The 20,370-nt window shown below is 38.6% G+C and overlaps 1 protein-coding gene across 1 annotated transcript; it reads right to left on the bottom strand.

The window, feature by feature from the left end:
* Positions 1–1,181: 1,181 nt before the first annotated feature.
* On the bottom strand, positions 1,182–9,002 carry OOSP2 (oocyte secreted protein 2). The gene is made up of 4 exons (XM_006746778.1): positions 8,834–9,002; positions 4,537–4,715; positions 3,038–3,141; positions 1,182–1,380 (listed from the first exon to the last, which is right to left on the bottom strand). The coding sequence occupies exons 1-4, from the start codon at positions 9,000–9,002 to the stop codon at positions 1,182–1,184; spliced, it is 651 nt and encodes a 216-aa protein (XP_006746841.1).
* Positions 9,003–20,370: the final 11,368 nt, after the last annotated feature.

The raw sequence follows: 20,370 nt of genomic DNA on the forward strand, positions 1-20,370 counted from the left end.
CCCAATGGTGAAAAGCCGAAAGCTTTTCCTCTAAGAAAAGGAGATCACCAATCTTAAGAACAGCTGGCCAATGATTTAACCTATGTTTGTTTTATCTGTAAAATTGGTGTACTCTTCATACATAACTTTGGGGTTATTAGAATTAAGTAAGTTTTCATTACATGCTGGTAACATCACCCAATACATGTGAAGCCTCATAGAAATGTTACCTCTTAGCTTTATATTAACTGTCAGAGGTAGATGCCCACTGTGACAATGTTTAAATTCTTTGACAAGTAAATAACTATAAGCAGCATTTTATTGAAAGTGATAATAGCAGCACTAATTTTTAAAAAATTTAATGAAAATAGCTTAATGAAAAATACCTTGGCAAAATTAGATTCCAGGCTCATGTGACACCCAAAATATACATTTACAAAGCGATTGAATAACAAATGGCACAGCTCCATTCTCATAATTGATATAAGAAATATCCCAAAAGTCAGGAGTGACTTTTTTGTCTATTACATGGGAAGACTCCCTCTTCAGGGAAAAGATGTCCAGGTAGCTGGTGATAAATGATCATATGAAGATGATACTATGATGGGAGGATACTACCCTTGACCACCTCAATCCACCAATTATTTCAAGTGTGGAAAAATCCCATCAGGGAGAGAACAGAAAACCTGACATCAAATTTCAGTTAAGAAAGTGATTATTTAAATTCTAGAATATGAATTTCCTTCTGCAATAATTAATCATATGTGATACACATTGAATTATTTTTAGGAATCAACTTTACCGATTAATTAGGAAAGCCACATGAGTTAAAGTGTCTTCACACAAAAGGACTTTGTCCTGAGAGTATGTTAAATTTTAGACTCTGCACAAATTTAGTCTCTGGCACATTTAAATACTTCTCTCTATTCTTTACCTTTACTAAAAAATATTTAGAACATACTTCTCGAAGGTTCATATCAATTGGATCAAATTATTGTCATTGAGGACATTTTGTTTTACCGTATAAAACAGAAAATAAAATTTAAATGGATAGCATAAATTACCTAATAGTTAACATTAAATTAATAAGCTGTACCCCTAATGAATAAAAAAAATGAAAAATATACCTTCCCTGAATCAGGACCTTCACTGAATTAGGGATTTTTAGGGATAAGATATCTAAGAAAAGATTTATACCAACTTTAACACAAAAAAACAGTTTTTCCAACAAAATTCATGACACCAGTTCCAAGTCTCCATTCCTCCTTGAGGAAGAAACCCGTCTGACTTGAACTTAGTAAGCCTAGTTCTTCCGGTGTTGTCTCAAAGTCAGCAATAAAGGGACTGGGGTCCAATTTTATTTCATTTTCTGTAGAAACTGGTGTAAGCCACACCGATTTCCTAAAAAACAAAAACAGAAACAAAAAAACAAACAAACAAAAAACACAGGAGCAGATATTGTTGGTATACTTGGTACCTGGTCTCTCGGGGCCTATACTTGGGTCCAAGTTATTTTTTTACCACTATACCACCGTGGCTCTTTTGAGTACAGTGATTTAGGGATGTGGCACAGTGCCCATGCCCTCTGGAGAGCAGGTGATTTGAAATGCTTGCTTTAGTAAAGTACCAAAGTGCCCAGTAAAATGGATTCAGACAAGTGGATCCTAAGAACAGTAAGTAAAAGCTGTCAAAAGCTTAATCTGACCCAATGTAGTGGAGGCAAAGGGTGTGTGTGTGCAGCAGTAAAACGTATGCACCAGTAACCTCATTGTATATATTTGTTGGCCGGCTTTTCATTTTTTTCTAAGGAAGATGAGCTGCAAACAACATAGAAATCACTATCAAAGCAGAAATGCCAGAGTTATCATTACTGATCAGGTAGCCTATGGAGAGGCAATAGTTCCAGAGCATGATTTCAGAACATTTTATATTACTCTAAGCATTGGCTAATACGTAGGAACGAAAATGTGTGTGTGCACGTGTAAGTCTCTACAGAATCGAGTGTTCATGTCAGCTACTTCCCAGAGTATCACTAAATTCCTCAGTCTTAGATGTGCCTTATGAAAATAAGTTAAAAGAATATCAAGAGTATTTAACAATATGAGTGTACGTAATGTCACTGAACTTTACACCTAAAAATGGTTAAAATGATAAATTTCATCTTACGTATATTTTACCACAATAAAAAAAAAAAAAAATACCAGGGGTGCCTGGGTGGCTCAGTCTTTTGAGCATCTGACTCTTGACTTCAGCTCAGGTCTTGATCTCAGGGTCATGAGTTCAAGCCCGGCATTGGGCTCCACACTGGACATGGAGTCTACTTAAAAAAAAAAAAATTCTCCCCTGCAAAAATACTGCACATTTACTCTGAGCTGTATCTTCTTTTTTTTATGTCAACTATTTCCATATATTAAACAAGGATAACATTTTTTCCAAGATTTGTAACTAATAACACTCAATGTAAATATTACAGTGACAAGATTTGTAACTCATAACATTGAATGTAAATATTAAAGCGTTTCAGGATACATCATTCTACTTGGTCTCAAAGTTCATGTGGGGTCCCTTTGGGATTCAATGTCTCAGTTCCACAAAACTGCAAGCAAAGTGCATTTAATGCTTAGGTTGATAACCCTTTCCTTTCATGCATTTCCATGAGTTAGTATTAAAATGAAAAACTCATGTTCTCTTTTTAATCATTTACTCTATTAACATGGAATTAAACTGTAAGATGTATTAGAGCATTATGAAGGAAGAGATATTGAAAAATAGTATCAGGCTTGATTCTTCCACTTATTAAGGTGATTCAGTATCTAATGATTCTGCTTTGTAGTTCAGTTGCTGCAAAATAACCTAGTTACACTAGACTGTATGTTTTGATTCTAAAATGAATATTACATTTAAAAATAAAAGTATTCAGTATTTTTAGAGATGCTAATTTCGTGTTTGGATGTATGCTTATGGGTGAATCAAGTCTAAAGTTCATGTTTCCCCAGCAGCATCTTTAAGTAAAGGTGAGGCAGATACATTCCAAAGAAGTCTGGTCTATTGGACTCACCTAGAAGCAGAACATTCCAAAGGGATCTTCTGATGGTCACAATGTAGATTCCTAGGGTTAAAGTACATCTCTGTTTGAAAAAGGAGAGTATCCTCTGAAACAACCTAGGGGAGCACAAAGTTTAAATAGAAGGTACTTCTAGTAATAGGGGAGGCATACACACATTTGAGTAGGAAGTAGAAAACATTTAAGATCTCAAAGTTGACTACTGTCACTTTTATGTATATACGAAGTTCTGACAATCCACTGGGACAGAAGAGGAGTATTACCTGTAAGAGCATATAAATACCCCTTGCGCCTGGAAAAAAATCTCAGTAGTACATAGGAGCAAACCTAAACTGCCAATGAGAGCCATGTTTATGATTCATTAATGGAAGATTTTTTTATTATGTTATTCACCATACATTACATCATTAGTTTTTGATGTAGTGTTCCATGATTCATTGTTTGTGTATAACACCCAGTGCTCCATGCAGTATGTGCCCTCCTTAATACCCATCACCGGGCTAACCCATCCCTCTACCCCCTTCCCCTCTAAAAACCTCAGTTTGTTTCCCCGGAGTCCACAGTCTCTCATGGTTCATCTCTCCCTCCGATTTCCCCCCCTTCATTTTTCCCTGTCTTCTCTTAATGTCCTCCATGCTATTCCTTATGTTCCACAAATAAGTGAAACCACATGATAATTGACTTTCTCTGCTTGACTTATTTCACTCAGCATAATGGAAGATTTCCAGCAGTTCTTTTGAAAAGGAGGATCTGGAGTTCAAATAACAAAGTGGTTTAAAGCACAAGCTTTGGAGGGTAATCATCCTGGTTTGGCATCTACACTACCATCAACCAGCTGTGTACCTTGGACAAATTGTAAAAGCGCCTTCTAGAGCTTCATTCCGTTTCCTCATTTCTAATAAAGCCAACACCTTATTTGTAGGTGACTATTATAATTAGTCATTGGCCCAAAATATCTTTGTTGTATGAATATAACTTGTTTAAATATGGGACTCCATGAAAAGAGAATATTACAGGATAATAATACAGTTGAAGATTTGTGCCTAGAAGAATAAGTAACAGATTTTATCCCAGTGAAAATCTACTTGCTTATATGGACACACATCCCTAGAGCACAGGCAGCTCAAATGATCCAATGAACAGGATATATACCTTTCCAGGAACTGTGACCTTTCCCATTAGGAGTATCAAATGGAATTTAAAATTGTCTGCTAAGCTTTGGTGAAATACAAGTGTAGCCTAAGGACAACTTAAAATCGGTTTCCTAACCAGTCTGGAAATGTGGGTTCTCAGGTCCTGTGCACACAGATGGCCCAATGTCCAGTGAATGATAAGTAAAGGAACTGTGTCATCGTCTACCCATAAATTACGATAACTACAAGCAAAATTTGTTCTTTAAAACAAAACAAAAAAGACAATAATTTTATTGCCAGGTATAAAGGTCTAAAAAAAACTATTTAGAGGTTATTTTCATAAATAATCACTATTCTCACCTTTATCCTGATCCCACAGTCATGTACAGGGTATATAAAATCATATGCATATGTTTGTATCCGAGTCACAGGGCAACCCGATCCCAGATATAATTCATCAGCAAATATATACAGACTGCTGCTGTACCCACATGGGCTAACCGAGATCATCACCCAGTCCATAGAACATCTTACTTTCACTGCAGAAAGAATCATAGGAGAAAGCGTCAGATACGTATTTATCTCAGGGAAGGGTTCAAAGAATATTCAGCTATACCCTTTGTGATTAAATAAAAAGTATTTCTTTCTCTGACAAAGATAATCGAGCCTTAAAAAACAGCATATAAAAGGTTTTCACATCACCATTAGTTTCCAAAATATCTTCATCATTATATCCTCAAATAACTAGACTTCAATTATTTCACAGGGAAGAAAATCGACACACAAGAATAAGAAAATCACAATCTTCTAGCCCCCTGCCTCTTCTTAAAGAAATTAGATCCCAAAGAGGGTGATGTATCTAGGGCTACACATAAGGGACAGAGGTAAGTTGCAATGCATTGGAATAGGAGCGATATATTCCCAGGAATGCTTTTTGGAGAGAAGGAAAAAGAGTGGGAGAATACGATCCGTATCTGGAGCAACCAGAACCTGAGATGATCAGAGCCACAGAGGGAAGAATCTGAAGAGAGAAAATCCACTCAAGTTCTGTGAAAGTTTTTATGTAAAACCTGTTCTTACCCTCTACATTGAAATCTTCAGTCAGTTAGGAATAATTACTATTTCTAATGGATTAATGTATCCTGTGGAAGTAAAAATGTGCTGGATTCTGACTAAGGGTGCCAGGCAGACATTAACCAGAGTTTCTTAGAGGATGATCAAAGTTAAATTGCATGGGTCTTACTATTGTTCAGAAAGAAAATACAGATTTATTAGCTTTAGTGTTTAAAGAGGTATGATTAGTAGTTGGGGAAAAAAACTAGTAAGATTACAAAACTTCCAAATCAGAGAACAAAACAGAATGAAGGAGAAAAACAAATTTCAAACAATTTAGGAGAAGGTGAAAAAGCAGGAGGGGAAAGAGACAAAACACCAAAGCAAACAAGAAGGACAAAAAGCAACAAGATGGTTGCAATAAATGAATTGCAAGTATAGGTCAACAATAAAAATAAATGTAAACGAACAAAAATACTTCAGGCCTAATGACCGACAGCCGAAAGAAGGAATAAATTATAATGTATTTATATAATCAACTTCTATATAACATGGAAAATATATTATACCTATAAAGTGATCTGAAAACAATTGTGAGAAAGAAGCGAGTCAAAGACAAGACAAACTTTATATATCTATTGATACAAAGTTCCAGTGAGAGAGAAGCATTTTTTAAAAAGATTTTTTCCAAACAGAGACTATTCGTAGATAGCTAGGACCTGCCCTACACTTATTAAGGCGTGAGAATCAAAACCCAATATAGGACTCTACATCTCAACCAATACAGCTTCCTCATGTTCTGCAAAAGTGAAAGTCACTGGGTTTAAATCTTATCCTCCTATTTTGACATTAATAGAAATAACTCAAACACAACCTGTCACCAAAGCTAGGATAAATATATTAAACATGGATTTCATTTCTTTTTTTTTTTTTTAAAGATTTTATTTATTTATTTGAGAGAGAGAGAATGAGAGCACAAGAGGGGCGAGGGTCAGAGGGAGAAGCAGACTCCCCGCCGAGCAGGGAGCCCAATGCGGGACTCGATCCAGGGACTCCAGGATCATGACCTGAGCTGAAGGCAGTCGCTTAACCAACTGAGCCACCCAGGCGCCCTGGATTTCATTTCTTAATTGTCTTTATTTCACAGCTGCAGGGGCACCTGGGTGACTCAGTCGGTTAAGCATCTGCCTTCAGCTCAGGTCATGATCCCAGGGTCCTGGGATCGAGTCCCATGTCGGGCTCTTTGCTCCGTGGGGAGTCTGCTTCTCCCTCTGCCCCTCCTCCCACTTGTTCTCTCAATCTCTCTCTCAAAGAAATAAATAAAATCTTTAAAAAATTATATATTCACAGATGCACAGAACCCAGTAAGTGTTGAATATATATAATTTGAATTGTAGTCCTCGTTGATCGTACCACTTGCATGCAGCAGTTCCCCTTTACCAAGTGAAAGTCTGACTGGCCATCCAACCTTTAGGAAGGCAGCCTTCTTACAGCTGGCTGGACAGGGCTTGAATTCTGTAGATGCCCAATTATTAGATTTTTTAAAAACTCGTTAAAACTGCAATGCAATTTGTTCATGAATCAGTGAAGGCGACCGAAACTGGAGACTCACAGTCGGGTTGAACATTAAGTTCTGGCAATTTGACTGAGTGTGCTCAGAGCCTCAGATCACTATGTGGAAGTGGGCCAAACTGGTTCCAGTGAACGTGCACCCAAGGTGGCCATTCTAGCCAGTCACTGGAAAGTTAAGCTGCAATGGTTTGAGATGACATTTAAGACGAATTTCCTATACTCTCAAAGGTCTCCTAGTTACTATATGTGTTCCAGAGATAGCCACAACCAAAGCACTTATGTGTCAATTCTCTCCTTGGAGTCTAATAAAACCTGGAAGTAAATAAAGCAGTTTCTTATTCCATAAATAAGTAATTCAGTCACTGCTGAAGTCTGATCAATGCCTCCTATCCCCCACCAGCACGTCTTTAAAGACAGAAGGAAAAAAAGGGGGGCAAAGCAACAGTAGAAGTACATTCAGTACATCAGGTCTGATGATGATTAGCCATTGTCTCCTGCAGAAAGGGCATAAAGTGATGAGTAAATTGGTAAGGGGCTCCGAGTCGAAAGCCTTGCTTAAAGGCTGCCTTTGGAAGACATATGTAAACAGACCTGTGGTCAGAAAAATTATTAGGAAGCAAGATTTCCTTCCTAAAGCAATTAGGATAATATGTCATGGATGTTTTCCATTATTTATGCCAATCTCAATAATATATCATATGCCAAACATTATAACTGGAGTTTGCATATCATCTAAAAATTAAATTTCCTGTGCCATTAAGCACAAACCATACACGTGATTGACTTTGACCATCTTCTCTTCACGGATTTACTTAGTAAACTGCCCCTTTATGGTAGCTGTAGAAACACTAGGAGCTGGAGGAGGATTTTCCCACAGCAAAGCTCATTAAATTATCTCCCAGTAGATGAATCTTGCATCAGTTTAGGAATTGACAGCAGGTAGTTGAAGAAATAGTCAAACAAGTGTCTTTAAAAATGACCATCTGCCATCAATATTTTGTATCTCCTACTTCTCACAAATAAGTCTAACATGACTCTGAGCAAAGCCAGAGGGACTAATTGTCTATTATCTTCTTTCCTGTAGGACTGGCACTCACTTATACGTCCATTACAAATTAATAATAGAAAGTCAGGAACACACAATGAAAAGAGTAGAGTTTCAAGCCTTGACTGGCAAAGCTCCCAAAACAGTAACAGAACCAGGAGACCTTGGAATACATTCAGAATATTCTTAAATGCTTTGGAGGATCAAAATCTTCCTACCGTGAAAAAATATTCATATGTCACGAGTAAGAGATTCCAACTATTTAAGCCTGTAAGTTTTTGGTTCTTTATAAATAAATCATCAAGAAAGTAAGAAAATTCAGGGAGAGGTTTTGGAGGGAAAGTGGCATTGGAGAAGGCAGGTGTTCTACATCAGTGACAGCAAGCTCCAAATTGCTCCATGTGTTTGAAATATTATCCTAGCGTCACCTAGATAAGATTCTCAGGAAGATCCTTCCCAAAGGAAAAAAAGAGTTCTGACAGTTTAAAGATATTCAAAAGGTAAGTGGACATGGACCTACAGCAAGTCTGGGTTTCTGGTTTCATTTTTTTTCATGCTACATTAGAGTCGTTTCAGTCTGACATTATGAGGTCATGTCTCAAGTGACTCAGAAATTATTTGAGGGAAAGCCTGAGGAGCACCTCTAGTTGCTACACAAATTGGCTGAAGTAGAATCTTCCTTGGACCCCAGCATCATGGATCACAGCCAGGCATCAATGCCCTCCTATCCTGACCCCAGATGGCCCTGACACCCTGCGCCCCCCAACCCCAAATGGCCCCAACACATTGAGCCCCCCACCACAGACGGTCCCGGTGCCCTGGGCCCCCCACCCCAGATAACCTCAGTATGTTGACTCAAGTCTTCTTGGCCCAAAAGTATTTCTCTTCTACCTAATTGTAAGATCCAGTCTCTTCCAGAGGAGAGTCCTTGCATGGAAAGTGATCATAACCCTTCCAAGGAAGTGTTCTCCAGAACTGGCTATTTACCATAGATGCTCTCGGTGCAAGGCCAAATCAAGACAGCAAGGAGCGTCCAGACCCCTAAAGCCACAGAGACCTTCATCTGAGCAGACCCCAGCCAGCACTTCTCAGGAAACAGGAAGTGGGGCCGGCCGTAAGTGAATTTATATGGCATCCCACTCTCAGCTGCCTTCATTTTCCCACTGATTTAGAGAGCCCATGGAGTGCTCGCGCAGCGTCAGCCACCTAAAGTCTGCGACTCTCCAGATTCCCCAAATGCTGAATCTCCAAGAAACATATCAGGCAAAGAGTGCTGTTTGATGAGGGTGCTTGCATGAGGCCTGTTGAGATGGCCTAGGAGGCTGGCATGGCCCACAACACTGCCAATAAATGCTCAATTGTAGGAACCTGTTTCCACTAGGTGATTTTTTTTTTTTCAGGTGTCCTTCTAATAAGCAGAACAGCCTAAATCATATGTATGTGAAATCCAAAGACGTTTACTTATTCTTTTCTTTGGGTTTGGCTGGAAGAATCAGCCGCAGAGATACTAAAGTGACTTGCCCAGAAACAAAAAACCCCAGGAGGAGACAGGGACCTAAAGAAAACCACCTTTCTTGGCATTAAGTAAATCCACACATCCATCTTTGCCGATTCTTCCATAAATTAATGTTTTAGTTACTTTAGTGAGGTCAAGCCTTAAAAGTATTTGCTTATAACACAAGAGAACAATAATTTTTTCATGCTGGGAAGATTTCTCAGAAGAGAAACATATATACATATCATCGTATATTTTGTCCCCTTGTGTTTATATGTATATGCATATGTATATATAATTATTTATGCATAATAGATATATTCAATCCAGTACTCAGAATAAAAGTTCCAGCTAAGCATTTTTATTGCATTTTCTAAAAATGTCAGTTGTGACAAGAATGTGACAGTGTAATTTTAAAGCGAACTTGGAAATCAAGGTTCACAGTAAATAAAATTCCAAGCATCTGAATTGAAGGCCTATTATTGGTTTTCATGACAACTAAATTATATTCTCAATGTTACAATCTGCTGTCAAATAAGTACATGAACAGGGCTTCCTTATGTGTCGTGAAAAGGACTTTTGTTCCCAACATCCCATTCTCTCAGGGACAAGGAGATCCCTCAAGTTGTGACCTGCATGGTGTTCTGTCTGCATCCGGAAAGCTGGAGAACCCAGCCACCAGCTACAAAAAGGAAGAGAGTTGAAGAAAGACAAAGACAAGTCCACGTCATTATTCTTTTTTTTTTTTGTCTTTCATTTTCTTTTTTAACTTTCTCCTGATGTTAACATTTCTATGATCTAAAATCCATAAGCGGGGCACCTGGGTGGCTCAGTCGTTAAGCGTCTGCCTTCGGCTCAGGTCATGATACCCAGGGTCCTGGGATCGAGCCCCACATCGGGCTCCCTGCTTCGCAGGAAGCCTGCTTCTCCTCTCCCACTCCCCCTGCTTGTGTTCCCTCTCTCGCTGTGTCTCTCTCTGTCAAATAAATAAATAAAATCTTTAAAAAATAAATAAACTAAAACTCATAATCTTTACATGTATCTTTTAAATCATTCCAGGGCTGCCTGGGTGGTTCATTCTGTTAAGTGTCTGCCTTCTGCTCAGGTCATGATCTCCGGGTCCTGGGATTGAGCCCTGCATTGGGCTCCCTGCCCAGCAGGGGGTCTGCTTCTCCCTCTGCCCCTCCCCCTGCTTATGCTTTCTCTCTCTCTCCCTCTCTCTCTCAAATAAATAAATGAAATCTTTAAGAAATATAATTTTAAATCATTCCAATATAAACATCTAGTATTGTTCCAGAAGGCATCAGAGTCCACTGGTGAAGAGCTTAACCTCTGGAATCATAGACCAGTTTCTCCACTCTCAGTTTACGCAAATTTGGGAAAGTTAAACAAGCTAAGGCTCACATTCATACTCTGTAAAAAGGAGGTAATAATACTATTTCCCTTGTAAGTTTATTGTGAATATTAAAAGGGAAAGCAAATGTAAGCAGTCTAGCCAGAGTTAATAGTGTACAAGAAATACATATAAAAACAAAGTAGGGGTGCCTGGGTGGCTCAGTCTGTTGAGCATCCTACTCTCAATTTCAGCTCAGGTCGTGGGATTGAACCCAGCTTAGTTCTTGAGAACGAAGATTCTCTTTCTCCCTCCCTCTGCCCCTCCCCTCCCCAGCTCATGCACTCTCTCTCAAAACACACATACACACACACACACACTAATGTAAATAGTGTACAAAAGTACATATGGTCTCCTCAAACTTAAGCACAGTGAGGTTTCATACAGTTTCCCAAGGAAATGTTATAGACCAGAACAGAGTGGGATGATATATTCAAAGTGCTGAAAGACAAAAACTGAAGGTTTGCTGCATTTGTTACTCCCAAAGGACTTCTCGAATTATTATGCTGAATTATAATTTTCAAAGATGCTGGATTCAATACCACAGTGTTTCAATACTATACATTTCTGAATCTGTTCTATAAGCAATATTTTTCTATACATAAATATTCATACATGGGACAACAGTTTTGGAATCTGCTATTGTGGCCAATGACTACAAATTGAAAAGGTATCTGCCACCTTTTTATTTTTTTAAGACTTTAGAATTGCTTATGAAATGTGAGAATTTTCATTTGTTTACACTTAGAAAAACTTGCTTGAATATATCCTATTCCAACACCATTTTACTGGTAAAAATGTGATGACTTCTAAGTTCTCTGTCTCTTTAGACTTTCTGTCTCTTGACTGCACCTGCCAACATTTTACTTAAAAAGTATTCATCGAAACCTCAAAAAAAAAGAATTTTTAATTTCCTCTATACTAATTTGTTATTATTTATCTGGTTTCTTTTTCTTTCTTTCTTTTTTTTTTAAGATTTTATTTATTTATTTGACAGAGAGAGAATGAGAGAGAGAGAGCACATGAGAGGGGGGAGGGTCAGAGGGAGAAGCAGACTCCCTGCCGAGCAGGGAGCCCGATGCGGGACTCGATCCCGGGACTCCAGGATCATGACCTGAGCCGAAGGCAGTCGCTTAACCAACTGAGCCACCCAGGCACCCTGGTTTCTTTTTCTTTTTAACCTGAGTTCCATTTAATTGATTTATTTCCTTTTATCTATGCAGTTAATTCTCTAGCAAGGTGGAAGCTCCTATATATTTAATTCTTTGGAAGTTTTATTTTATTTCTATTTTTTTTAAAGTTTACAAGATTACCTCTGTGTCAGGGTCTCCAAAACCATCCCCGGTTTTGATGATTTGCTAGGAGGACTCAGCATATAGTCATATCATAGCATAGTCATATCACACTATGATTTAATACAGCAAAAGGATACAGAGCAAAGGAAAGGTGCATGGGGCAGAGTCCAAAGGACACCAGGTGCAAGCTTCCAAGGGTTGTCTCTCAGTGGAGGCACACAAGATGTGCTTAATTCTTCCTGCAATGAGTTGTGGCGACATGCAAAATGTTGTCTACCAAGGAAGGTCATTATAGATTCAGCATTCAGGGTGTTTATCGGGGGCCAATCACATAAGCATCCTCTGCCTAGCACATACCAAAATTTCATATTCTCTGAAGGAAAACAAGTGTCGAACATATAGTTTGCACAAATAGTTTAGGCACAAGAAGCCTCTGTCATCAGAGTGGCAGGAACTCTCCCCAGATCAAAATCCCAGATGCCAGCCTTGCAAGCAGGCCTTTCTTAGTATAGCAGTCTCAAGCCTGCTACTTTTAAATCTATTCTGGGCATCCGTGAATTGTCAAGATGGGGAGTCCTATGTTTTTCTATCATCGAGTTAATCTGTATCTGTCATAGGCAGAATTCTAAAGATGCTTTCTATAATTGATTCAATCAAACATTAACCGAGGTACTGCTGTCAGGGATTTACAGATATAATTAAGATGAAGGACTTTAAAATAGGGAGATTAACCTGGATTTTCTGAGTGACCCAATCTAACTACATAAATCCCTTAAGCAGAGAACTTTCTCTCGCTGGAAGCAAAAGAGGTATCACCTCAGAAGGGGATGTCGGTAAGATCTGAGGACTGTGAGGAATTCAACCCGCCATCATTGTCTTTGAAAGGGTCCATGAGGGAAGGAATATGGAAGGTCTCTAGTGACCTCCAGCCAGCAGCCAGCAGCCAGCAAAGGAAACAGACTTTAGTCCCACAACTACATGAAATCAAATGCTGCCAACATCCTAGATTACCCTGCAGACAGGGCCTCTCCAAGAGCCTCCAGAAGAAATAGCCCCGCTGACAACTTGAACTTGGTGAGACTCCGAGCAGAGAATCCAGGTGAACCGTGTGGTGCCTACACTCCAACCATAAAAAGTGTGGGGTAATAGATGGGTGTTATCTTCAGGTGCTAAGTTTGTGGTAATTAGTTACAACTGCAGCAAAAAACTAATACACAATCTGTATCCTCTTACAGGGAATTTACTACATTTTTCCAATGTTTTGTGATAATTTGGGATTTTATTTCTAGATTTTATATTACAATATGTGTCTTCCCCAAACACATGGATGTGTCTGAAATTGTGTATCACCTAATAGTTGATACGTGTCGATTGGACTGTTAAAGCAGGACTTTGCAAGATGCTTTGAGGGATCCTAGTGGGTGATACAGAAAAATCCCTTATGAATTCATTGAAAATATTGCATTTTATATTTACTCTGGATTCTCATGAAAAGAAGGCAGTTTCCCTGATTCAGACCCAGTAAAACTGGGACAAGAAGTGCTCATCTGTACTTGTCACCAGCTCCAGGAGATTCTGACAAACTCACACAATCATGGTCTAAGTTTGGAAAAACACTGCTTTCTAATTTTGCCCTACCAAAAGGCATCTTATTATGAATGTACATCCTTAGGGTGCTGAAGAAAGGTGCTCAGAGAGCATTTTTGTCCAATTAAACCTAGTGCAAGATCTTGAGACAAAGGGGTTGTGGATAGGGATAACAACGTGACCTGGTTCCATATTTTGGCAAAAGCCAACCTTTAAAAAGCTCCATTTCAAAAGTAAATGCTTAATAAATTACCCTTAGAAATTATATAGTATGTCACATGGATTGCCTCAGCTTCTGAAGGCAGGATAATTGTTGGTGAGCATTGTCAAATTTAGCTATAGGAATCTCCAGGATTATGAATTAATATAACAAAGGACAAGCAAAAGAGTACACCTGTCATCATCAAAAACCTCAAGACTAAGTCCTTTCTACAAAATATTTTTACTGAATTTTAAGTACCTCCAAATCAACAGGAATTTATTTTAGGGTGTCTATTGCTTAAATTATATTTGGGCATGAGAGCCTTACAGCAGATTAAATATGCAATTCCTATTTGTGAATTATACTTCAATAGAGCTGAAAAAATCCTTCTCTTTTAAAACTTGGGAAAAAAAGAACCTGAATTTTAACAATATCCCCAAGTGATGTGCATGCATTTTAAAGTTTGAGAAGCAACGGCACAATTAATGGATAAGAGCATCAGATTGGGTTTGAATGCTGAGTGCGCCCCTTACTAGCTCTATAATCTTAGACTGGTCACTTAACTCCAAACTCTGAGTTCTTCATCCATAACATAGTGACAATAACAGCTCTGAGGGTGGTGTGAGGATTATGTAAGATTATACTCAATATCTGGCACATTGTATGCACTCAAAAAATGGTGCTCAATGTGTACAACTCTTGTCATTGTCCTAGTTGGAAGCATTTTTTCCCCCCATGTGGACCACTCTGGTAACTTCCTGCCTGCTTTTCCAGTCTTAGCCTATCCCCATTCATCCCATCATATACTCCAGTGCCAGTTCTTTCCACTAGCAAAGATCTGATTGTGATACTGCTCTCCTCAAAAAGCTTCAGGGCATCTCATTGCATTTATACACCCCTCACTGGAATCGTAAGCCAAACTTCTTTGCATGAAATCCACAGCCTCATACTCAATGAGTCCAGTCCAGATAGAATGATATGGTGGACAGAAGGAACACCTGAGTCAGGAGCTTCAAAATTTTGCCCTTGTTTTAACAATATTGAGCTGTTTGACTGTTTACTCTCTTCAGGCTCCAATTTCCTAATCCATACAATTAAGTAATTTGGTTAACAGTTTTACCAAGGTTTTTTACACCTAGCAATGGATGAGGCTGGAACTTAAACCTACTCTATGGACACACCAGGAATAATTTGATAAAGTGGCATAATACAAAACCAACATACAAAAATCAGTGGCATTTCCATACACTAACAAACCATCTGGAAAGGAAATCAAGAAAACAATCCCATTTCCAATACCAATTAACAGACTAGAATAGAAATTCATTGTCATATCCAAGGTTATGAAAATTTACCACTATATTGGGACACCTGGGTGGCTCAGTTGGTTAGGCGACTGCCTTCGGCTCAGGTCATGATCCTGGAGTCCCGGGATCGAGTCCCACATCAGGCTCTCTGCTCAGCAGGGAGTCTGCTTCTCCCTCTGACCCTCCCCCCTCTCATGCTCTCTCTACCTCATTCTCTCTCTCAAATAAATAAATAAAAACTTTAAAAGAATAAAAAATTAAAAAGAAAAAAAAGAAAATTTACCACTATGTTTGAAGAATTTTATATTTTTAGCTCTCACATTTAGGTCTTTGCTACATTTTGAATTAACTTTTGTATATGGTGAGCAGTAGGATTCTAGCTTCATTCTTATGCATATAGATATCCAGCTGCCCAGCACCATTTGTCAAGAGATTATTCTTTGTCCATTTAGTGATCTTGGCATCCTTGCTGCAAATCAATTGATCATAGATGTAATGGTTTTATTTTTGGATTCTCAATTTTATTCCATTAGTCTATATTTATCCTTATGCCAGTAACATAGTTTTGATCACTGTACCTTTGTAGTATGTTTTGAAATTGGGACATGTGAATCATCCAATTTTATCCTTTTTCAGGATCATTTTGGCTATTTTGGATTTCCATATGAGTTTTAGGATCAGTTTTTCCATTTCTGTTAAAAAAAAAATGCCACTGAGATCTTAATAGGGATTGTATTCAATCTGTAGATTGCTTTGTGGGGGCGTACTGTATCTTAATAATATAAGTTTTCCAATCCATGAACACAGGATGTCTTTAATTTGGTCTTTAATTTCTCTCAGCAGTGTTCTATAGTTTTGAGTTGGATTCCTTGCCTATTCCTACACCAATATCACACTATCTTAATGATAATCAATTTATGGTTTATCTTGATATTTGGTATCGTAAGTCCTTTTACATATACTCTGAGAGTGCTTTGACTGTATTTGATCAATTGCCAGCCCGTAATTTCTTGAAGTTTGCACTTCTTTATTTTTTCCATATTTTATTTTCACCTTTTTTTATATATTTAAATTCAATTAGCCAAGGTATGGTATATCATTGGTTTTTGATATAATGGTCAATGATTCATCAGTTCAGGTGCTCATCACCTTTCTAACAAGTTTTTAAATGTACAGTACAGGATAGTTAACTATAAGCACAATGTTTTACAGTAAATCTCTAGAACTTTTTTTTTTTAAAGATTTTATTTATTTATTTGACAGAGAGAGACACAGCGAGAGAGGGAACACAAGCAGGGGGAGTGGGAGAGGGAGAAGCAGGCTTCCCGCTGAGCAGGAAGCCCGATGCGGGGCTCGATCCCAGGACCCTGAGATTATGACCTGAGCCGAAGGCAGACGCTGAACAACTGAGCCACCCGGGCATCCCTCTAGAACCTTTTCATCTGCCATTCCCTAATTTAAAAAAACTGCTTTCCAAGTTTAAGTTTAAAAAAGAAAATCTGATTTGGGGGTGCCAGGGCAGCTCAGTCGGTTAGGTGTCTGACTCTTGATCTCAACTCAGGTCTTGATCTTGGGGTTGTGAGTGCAAGCCCTGGGTTGGGCTCCATGCTGGGTGTGGAGCCTACTTAAAAAAAATCTGATTTGATTAGTATTGGAATGAATCTATAATCCATGAGTCTTCAGTTCATGACCATAGTATCTCTTTTTTTAGGTCTTTTTAGGTCTAAGCAGAAAGTTTTATGATTTTCTCTTTGAAGTCCTTGCATACTTTTTTCAGGTTTATTCACAGGTATTTGATATTTTCATGCTATTGTAATTATATTATTTTTCTTACTGGTGCTGGCATATTAAATTTTAGTTGCTCTTAATATATTAACTGTAATAATTTGTCTATAGAGTCTTGGTATTTTCTACATAAGCAACTCTTCACCTGTAAACAATGACAGTTTTCTTTTTTCTTGATAGCTGTTTTATCTTTCACTCCTTAATGCTGCCATGTACTCTACCCAGAATCTCCAACACAGAGCTGACAAATGTGGTCATAGCAGGTACCTTCACCTGATTCTTGATCTCAGAGGACAAGTTATCACATTTCATTACAAAATGTGATATTTGATGTAGGATATTTGAGTTAAATTTTATCAGATTAAAGGTCTTAAATTTATTAATTAAGGGTCTTGAATTGATAAACTTAATCAAATTTAATCAAATTAATAAATTTAATCAGTTTCTTTATATCAATATTTTGCTTCTTCATCACCTATAGTTGATTAATTTTACCAAATGTTTTTACTACATCTACTGAGATGACTATATCATCCATTAATCTGGTATTGTGGTAAAATACATGGATAATTTTCTCTACTATCAAGTCTAGATTTCATTATTGATGCAAACCCAATTAGCCATCATGTATTATCTTTATTTGTGTGTTTCTGGACTTGGTTTTTCTAACTTTTTTTAGAATTTTTATACCTATGTAATATCAGCAAGAGTGATGACCTATTATTTTCTCTTTTTATTATCTTTGTCAGGTTTTGTTATCAAGATTATTTTAGTTTCATAAAATGAGGTAGAAATTATTACCAGTTTATCAATTCTCTCAAATAATTTATTTAAGATTGAATTATTTTCTTCTTAAATGTTTAGTAGAAATATATTAGCCTGTATTAGGGTCTTGGTAGACACTGAGCACATGACCCATGGCTGTAAAATAGTCTTAGGACCAGAAATCCCAATCATGTTGTGGATCTGAACAGAGGCCCCAAATTACCAGGTTGGTGTGGCTCAGAAATCCTCTATAGTGAAACGGAAATGATACATACAGGAGAAGGTGAAATACAGCCAAGATAGGGTCTTGCAACTCCATGAAAATATCTCAGGAGGGCCTATCTCCCAGACATATCACCCTTGGGGCCATTGACTCTACTGGCCTAATGAGGACCCAGATAGAGGACCTCCTAGATGATGCACAGGCCTGGTTCACTGATGGCTCCTCCCAGTTACCTTGTACAAGGATGGACTGGGGAGAGGCTACGTTCCAACCTGAAAGGGACCTCTCCCTTACCTACTATGGTAAAGAACATGTGGCACAATGGGCAGAAATTCCTGCAATATGGATGGCTATCAGAGCCACCCTAGCCAATGAGCCATGCTGTATTTTCACTGACTATTGGGTTGTGGCTAAAGGCTTGGTTGTTTGGTCAGGCCAGTAGCAAGACTCAGACTGGCATATAAAAGAAGCCCTCCCATGGGTATAAGGTAGTCGGATAAAAATGGACACTGTTGCTAATAAGTTTTTTGTTTCCCATGTGGATGCTCACCAAAAGGCCCCTACATTAACAAAGGGGAACACGACCAATAAGTAGTCTGTGCTTGTCAGCTAAATGCAGAGACTGAATTATTCTCTATCACAGAGTAAGCAGATGTGCAACCAAGTGCCTCCTGGATCCACAAGAGGATGGCTAATGAAAATTCAGTCATCATCTTGGATTGGAACTACATGCATGGATGGCCACTGTCATGAAAGATGCCAAATGGGCATGGAAAAGCAGTCTGCCTGCCAGACTCCAACCAAAGCTAAAAATACTGTGCAGGGATAAATGCCTCCAGCCAAAGGCCAGGATGTTCATAACAAATAGATCCTGGTGGGCCTCTAGTCCTGCCCAGAGCATTCAGCTGGATCCTGACTACATTGACATTTTCTCCGGGTTTGGCCTAACCATCCCCATGCATTCCACTGAGTTGGGCCACACTATCCAGGCCCTATGAGGCCACATTTGTTTGCTATTTATGTTCTCTAAGCATAATGCATCTGATAATGGCCCCAAATTTGCAGTCCAAGCTATACATCAATGGGCCCAGTAATGGAGCATCTGATGGACTCTCCAGGTTCCATATGACTCCTAGGGCACAGAGATGGTTGAGCAATTTAATTGACAGTATAAAAATAGGCTTAAGTGGCTGATGAGGAAGAGACAAGATAACCCAGCCTATTCTACACATCTCAGGGGAGTAGTGTGGGGTCTTGATACAGCAATTCCCAAAAAGGGTAGTATTCATTTGCACTACATGTTTGACCAGGGTATTCATCTCCTTCCTTTGATTATAAACCACTCTTTACAATTATTTACACATCAGTCTCCAAGGGTGGGAGTTGCCCACAAGGCATCTCTTTTCATCCTTTCCTGAAAAATCAAATAAGTGGCAGATCAGGATGCCTATTAAACAGCAGTGGACAGGGAGACACTACCCTCCTTCTCCATTTACCTCCCTGGTACAGATCATGGGTTTTTGCCTACAAGGACCTCAAAAATAATGGCCATCAGTTGAAGGTCTGAAGTTCAACATTTTCTTAATGTAGCCCTGCCACTTTGTCTTTGTATTCCCATAATCTGGATATCAGTATATTAAATAGAAATTTTTATTAAACCACAAGAGTAAACAAGCCGGAAAACTCACCACTCTGGGTGTGGGATCAAGGGCACTATCCTTGCCTGTGTTGCAGGATAAACTACCTGTCTCAGTCAGTGGGGAGGAATTCCCTCAACTGATAGGACATGACCTCCTTTGGGCCTGAGAGCATGGCTACAGGAATGAGAGGGGGAAGGGATCCAACCTGTCTTCTCTCTCTCCTGCAGGGTAGCCCATGTGACTCTTGCCTTGCTGAAGTCACTAGTATGCTGATCTTGGGAAGTTGCCACTGCCCCAAATTTGACAAACTATTAGATATATCACCTACTGTTCAGTCCCACAAGTATACATCCAATTGCTACGCCACTGAATACCACAGACATTTCTCTAACCATGTATGTTTCTGGTACCAAAAGTATTCCAACCTTACTAATCTGGACCCATCTCTGTAGCTGGACTCTAACAATCCCAGGAGCAAAATGCCTTCCGAAAAGTCAACTCACTCATGTCAAAGATGGGACACCTTGAGAAAGGAATACACCTCAGAACGCTTGGAGAAAGGAATGCAGGATCCACTATAAGGGCTGTTTTGACCACGACCCTTGCTTTTTGCTGTAAATATTAAGTTGATTATACACACTGTGTGATTTGAACATTGTTCTCTGGGTTTTTTCCATACCTGTAGGAGAGATTGAGCATTCCAATATTGCCCCACACAACAGCTTTCTTTGTAGAAAATCTATTTTATTTCTAAAGCTATTTTGTAAGATTTCTCTTTATTCTTGGTTTTCTAAAATTTTACTAATGTAAGTCTAATAAAGACCTGGAAATA

This window comes from Leptonychotes weddellii, chromosome 11 (assembly GCF_054177405.1).
Source record: "Leptonychotes weddellii isolate Sample4059 chromosome 11, ASM5417740v2, whole genome shotgun sequence".
Taxonomy (NCBI): Eukaryota; Metazoa; Chordata; class Mammalia; order Carnivora; family Phocidae; genus Leptonychotes; species Leptonychotes weddellii.

What these genes read in the sequence shown, in the direction of transcription:
- OOSP2 (XM_006746778.1), bottom strand. Translation starts at nt 9,002, where the DNA reads ATGAAGGCAGCTGAGAGTGGGATGCCATATAAATTCACTTACGGCCGG. An exon ending in ACTGTGGGATCAGGATAAAG is followed by an intron (nt 3,142 to 4,536) that starts GTGAGAATAGTG and finishes GTGCTCCCCTAG; the next exon opens with GTTGTTTCAGAGGATACTCT. An exon ending in TTGGAATGTTCTGCTTCTAG is followed by an intron (nt 1,381 to 3,037) that starts GTGAGTCCAATA and finishes TTTGTTTTTTAG; the next exon opens with GAAATCGGTGTGGCTTACAC.